This window comes from Cherax quadricarinatus, chromosome 76 (genome assembly GCF_038502225.1).
Source record: "Cherax quadricarinatus isolate ZL_2023a chromosome 76, ASM3850222v1, whole genome shotgun sequence".
NCBI lineage: Eukaryota > Metazoa > Arthropoda > Malacostraca > Decapoda > Parastacidae > Cherax > Cherax quadricarinatus.
The window spans coordinates 5,292,918-5,298,904 of NC_091367.1; the positions used below are offsets into that span (position 1 = coordinate 5,292,918).

Sequence of the window (5,987 nt, forward strand, 5' to 3'; positions counted from 1 at the left end):
ACTATGGTAGCACAATCACATTAACTATGGTAGCACAATCACATTAACCATGGTAGCACAATCACATTAACCATGGTAGCACAATCACATTAACCATGGTAGCACAATCACATTAACCATGGTAGCACAATCACATTAACCATGGTAGCACAATCACATTAACCATGGTAGCACAATCACATTAACCATGGTACCACAATCACATTAACCATGGTAGCACAATCACATTAACCATGGTAGCACAATCACACACGGAGTTACTACCACTTAGGAATTACCATCTCTCAGGGGAAACCATCCCGCACACTGGAAAAATGGAATTTTTGGGGCAGATATCTCCATCCGTAGAGAGTAAGGCAACATGACTGCTATATATATAATGGGAGAAATGACATCTGGACGACATTATGAACAAATAAATACATATACATATAGACACCATGTTAATCTATTGTTGGGCAGTGATTTTGCAACTACAACCAGACTGAGTCATAAAAAAACATGACAACCATTAAATTTGGTTGACCCAAGAATTGAGAGGTGGGGAGGGGGAATGGTAGGGGTTAGGGGTGACGGAGAGGGGGAGGGGGGTAAGAGATTGTCTCAGTAGGTAGACTGCAGAATGTAAACCTGACTGCTGGTGCAGAGTCCTGACCTCAGTCGTGTGGTGAAGTCTGAGGAAGTCACGCGTGGCTGGTGGAACATGAAGCCTGCTAGTATCTAATTAACACCTAATTACCGCTTCCTAACACCTGCTCCTTACCTCCTAGACGAGCCTACCTCGCCTAAGTAAGTCTTAGAAGTACCTAACTTACACGATGCCTTGAAAGTGTTTGTTGTGTACAGTATTCTCTCCCCCCAGCGAGGGCGCTTAAGAGGCGCCTAAGTTTCTCTGTCTCCTTATATCATGTTTATTTTTCCATTATAATCTACCTTTTCCATAATTACTACCACATTTGCTTTGTCTGCTTTCGTAAAGTGACGTCCAGGATCTTTCCTTAATTCATGGTATAACTTAACAAATATTTTAAGACAATTGTGTTGCAGATGTCCGAACTTTGCTCACACCTCTGCAACACACTAATTAATCTGAAAAACAACCGAACCTCTTGACCCAGCCACGTGATTATATATATATATATATATATATATATATATATATATATATATATATATATATATATATATATATGGAATGTGGTTTAGGGGTTGTTCGAATGATTGAGGGTGTGAAGGAGGTTTTGCGTTGCTGAGGCTTGAGCATCTGTCAGGCGTGTGTGGAGGTGTTAGATCGGGGTGAGTGGAGACAGTGTTTTTTGGGAGGGAGTTAATGTGCTGTTGGAGTGTGCATGGTTTTTGATCCAATTTTAGTTACTCTTTCCTTCCTCGGTTTAAACTCGACTACATCCCATTCTCCGGGTGCTGTATGACCACGTACGGGTTTAGTGCTTGGCCAGACTTAGTTATAATAGCATGAGGTGGTCTGGACCAGCTGCTGGACCAGTTCCAGTGGTCCAAGGCCACAGACTGTGTTTTTATTTCATCTCTGATGATTGTTGACCAGTGTGTGAATATTGTTTTGTCACGCGACCTCTCTCTCTCTCTCTCTCTCTCTCTCTCTCTCTCTCTCTCTCTCTCTCTCTCTCTCTCTCTCTCTCTCTCTCTCTCTCTCTCTCTCTCTCTCTCTCTCTCTCTCTCTCTCTCTCACACACACAATAATTATGAGGTAAAAGAAGTCAACAACAAGAAATATATATATATATATATATATATATATATATATATATATATATATATATATATATATATATATATATATATATATTATGGGTGGAGACTCAGTTCCTGGCCCCTCCTCTTAACCTGTAAGAGCCCACAGTGTGTATGCCCACACCTGTGTCGTGGGCTGAATGGTTAATGGGTAGTTGTAGTAGTGGGTTTAATTAGGCTACTGTGTACGTGGTAGTGTACGTGCCCACGGACCCATCATGGTCTGTAATTACTGCAATACTGCCAACCACTAATTAACCCAGGGTAATTACTGAAGTGCCTTGCCTACTGTTAAGCTGTTGTACTCTTGGGAGGGAGAGAGAGAGAGAAAGAGAAAGAGAGAGAGAGAGAGAGAGAGAGAGAGAGAGAGAGAGAGAGAGAGAGAGAGAGAGAGAGAGAGAGAGAGGCTGACTTTCTTTCAGATGTTTGGTGAAATATTTCAAATGAATTCTTGGAATAAATATTTTTTAGTGTATAATAAAATACTAATCTTAGTCTCTCTCTTTCTTTCTCTCTCTCTCTCTCTCTCTCTCTCTCTCTCTCTCTCTGACCGAAGTAATCAGAGGTCAATGATTTTACTCTGTTTTAGCTTTCTGCTTCTTCCTTCCCTCCCTAACTCCCTCCCTCCAACCTTCCCTCCACATTATTTGTCATTTAATAAATAATAATAATAATAATCATAGTGAGAATAATAACCTATCATAAGACAACCGTCCACAGGCTAACAGTCAAGATGGCGCCACGACTGCTCTTCTTGGCCGTTCTTGTCGTCTTCCGTGAGTTCTTGTCGTCTTAAATGTGCACCGTGGATCTACGTACATGTGATGTACGCTCACGTGTGTGCACACACACCTGGGATGCATGTTCACACGAGGCTTGTACATGTGTGTGTGTGTATTATATCAGTGTCTCAGCTACTGGCATAAGTCACCTAATTACTGCCTTAACAATCACCTAACTACTGCCTTAATAATTACCTAATTACAGCTTTAACAATCACCTAATCACTGCCTTAACAATCACTTAATCGCTCCCTTAACAATCACCTAATTACTGAATTAACACACCTAATTACTGCCTTAACAATCACCTAATTACTGTCTTAACAATCACCTAATTACTGTATTAACAACTAATTACTGCCTTAATCACCTTCGTTATCTTCTTCGAACCCCACGACAATCACTGCCTTAACAATGACCTACTTACTGCTTTAATACTCACCTAATTACTGCCATAACAGTCATCTAACTACTGCCTTAACAATCACCTAACTACTGCCATAACAATCACCTAACTACTGCCATAACAATCACCTAACTACTGCCATAACAATCACCTAACTACTGCCTTAACAATCACCTAACTACTGCCATAACAATCACCTAACTTCTGCCTTAACAATCGCCTAACTACTGCCATAACAATCACTTAAAGCCACAATCACACAACTCTCCTTCTACAACCACCTAATTGTTTGTTTCTCAACAGTGACAGGAAGGAGCACAGTGACAGCCAGCTGGCTGTCAGACCAGCTGAACAGTTTGACCTCCTCTGTCAGCAGCTGGTTCAACAATCTGTCATCCTCCTTTGACAGGTCTTTCAGCAAACTGTAAGTGCATATTGGGGATTTGAGATAATCTGAGATGATCTGTGATGATTTGAGATGATCTAAGATGATCTGAGATGATCCGTGATGATCTGAGATGATCTAAGATGATCCTATAAGATTCTTGATAAGTTCTAATCCGGGTTAAAATTGTAGCTTAAGTTGAATCCCAGGTTGATATACTGGCGGTGTTACCATACCAAACACATTCTTCTGTATGTGTTAACAGAGATAGACTAACCCAAACATCACAGTTCTCACAGAAACGAAGTTGATGAGCATAATACCAAACTCATTACTTCCAGGAGGGTAGCAGATGACGAGAGGAGGAAAGACACACTGGTGGGACTAGTGACGTTGGTACCTCAACCAATTCCTGTTTTTCTGTGCTTATTAGAAAAAAACAAAAGACTGGGAGAAATAGTGTTGATGTCTATCATGATTTGGAGACTCATGGCGTCAGGAGGAGTGAGTTCCAGAGTACAGAGGCTACAAAAGGAGGACGATGGTGACGAGATCCATGACTGGCCGTTTTGCAGACGTCCAAATGTTTTAGGAATGTGGTTTACTGGTTAGGAAGGTTCTGTGTGTGTGTGCGTGTGTGTACTCACCTAATTGTACTCACCTAATTGTGGTTGCAGGGGTCGAGACTCAGCTCCTGGCCCCGCCTCTTCACTGATCGCTACTGGATCCTCTCTTTCTCTGCTTCCTGAGCTTTGTCATACATCTTCTTAAAACTATGTATGGTTCCTGCCTCCACTACTTCACTTGCTAGGCTATTCCACTTGCTGACAACTCTTTGACTGAAGAAATACTTCCTAACGTCCCTGTGACTCGTCTGAGTCTTCAGCTTCCAGTTGTGACCCCTTGTCCCTGTGTCCCCTCTCTGGAACATCCTATCTCTGTCCACCTTGTCTATTCCCCGCAGTATCTTGTATGTCGTTATCATGTCTCCCCTGACCCTTCTGTCCTCCAGTGTCGTCAGTCCGATTTCCCTTAACCGTAGTGGTAGTAGTGGTAGTAGTGGTAGTAGTAGTAGTAGTGGTAGTAGTAGTAGTAGTAGTAGTAGTAGTAGTAGTAGTAGTGGTAGTAGTAGTAGTAGTAGTGGTAGTAGTAGTAGTAGTGGTAGTAGTAGTAGTAGTAGTGGTAGTAGTAGTAGTGGTAGTGGTAGTAGTAGTAGTGGTAGTAGTAGTAGTAGTAGTAGTAGTAGTAGTAGTAGTAGTAGTAGTAGTAGTAGTAGTAGTAGTAGTAGTAGTAGTAGTAGTAGTAGTAGTAGTAGTAGTAGTAGTAGTAGTAGTAGTAGTAGTAGTAGTAGTAGTAGTAGTAGTAGTGTAGTAGTAGTAGTAGTAGTAGTAGTAGTAGTAGTAGTAGTAGTAGTAGTAGTAGTAGTAGTAGTAGTAGTAGTAGTAGTAGTAGTAGTAGTAGTAGTGGTAGTAGTAGTAGTAGTGGTAGTAGTGGTAGTAGTAGTGGTAGTAGTAGTAGTAGTAGTAGTAGTAGTAGTAGTAGTAGTAGTAGTGGTAGTAGTAGTAGTAGTAGTAGTAGTAGTAGTAGTAGTAGTAGTAGTGGTAGTAGTAGTAGTAGTAGTAGTAGTAGTAGTAGTAGTAGTAGTAGTAGTAGTAGTAGTAGTAGTAGTGGTAGTAGTAGTAGTAGTAGTAGTAGTAGTAGTAGTAGTAGTAGTAGTAGTAGTAGTAGTAGTAGTAGTAGCGGTAGTAGTAGTAGTAGTGGTAGTAGTAGTAGTAGTAGTAGTAGTAGTGGTAGTAGTAGTAGTAGTAGTAGTAGTAGTAGTAGTGTAGTAGTAGTAGTAGTAGTAGTAGTAGTAGTAGTAGTAGTAGTAGTAGTAGTAGTAGTAGTAGTAGTAGTAGTAGTAGTAGTAGTAGTAGTAGTAGTAGTAGTGGTAGTAGTAGTAGTAGTAGTAGTAGTAGTAGTAGTAGTAGTAGTAGTAGTAGTAGTAGTAGTAGTAGTAGTAGTAGTAGTGGTAGTAGTAGTAGTAGTGGTAGTAGTAGTAGTAGTAGTAGTAGTGGTAGTAGTAGTAGTAGTAGTAGTAGTAGTAGTAGTAGTAGTAGTAGTAGTAGTAGTAGTAGTAGTAGTAGTAGTAGTAGTAGTAGTGTAGCAGTGGTAGTAGTAGTAGAAGTAGTAGTAGTAGTAGTAGTAGTAGTGTAGCAGTGGTATTAGTAGTAGTAGTGTAGCAGTGGTAGTAGTAGTAGTAGTGTAGCAGTGGTAGTAGTAGTAGTAGTAGTAGTAGTGGTAGTGGTAGCAGTAGTAGTAGTAGTAGTAGTAGTAGTAGTAGTAGTAGTGGTAGTAGTAGTAGTAGTAGTAGTAGTAGTAGTAGTGGTAGTAGTAGTAGTAGTAGTAGTAGTAGTGGTAGTAGTAGTAGTAGTAGTAGTAGTGGTAGTAGTAGTAGTAGTAGTGGTAGTAGTAGTAGTAGTAGTGGTAGTAGTAGTAGTAGTAGTGGTAGTAGTAGTAGTAGTAGTGGTAGTAGTAGTAGTAGCGGTAGTAGTAGTAGTAGTAGTAGTAGTAGTAGTAGTAGTAGCGGTAGTAGTAGTAGTAGCGGTAGTAGTAGTAGTAGTAGTAGTAGTAGTAGTAGTAGCGGTAGTAGTAGTAGTAGTAG

General features: G+C 40.4%; 1 protein-coding gene across 2 annotated transcripts in view; it reads left to right on the forward strand.

Moving 5' to 3' along the window:
* Positions 1-655: 655 nt before the first annotated feature.
* The window catches only part of LOC128703605 (uncharacterized), a 76,819-nt gene continuing 71,487 nt past the window's right edge, over positions 656-5,987 (forward strand). For both annotated transcript variants that reach the window (XM_070101195.1, XM_070101194.1), the window contains exons 1-3: positions 656-789; positions 2,491-2,546; positions 3,262-3,382. In XM_070101195.1, coding sequence (XP_069957296.1) covers positions 2,504-2,546; positions 3,262-3,382 — 164 coding nt within the window. In that variant the 5' untranslated portion in view covers positions 656-789; positions 2,491-2,503. The remainder of the gene's footprint in view (positions 790-2,490; positions 2,547-3,261; positions 3,383-5,987) is intronic.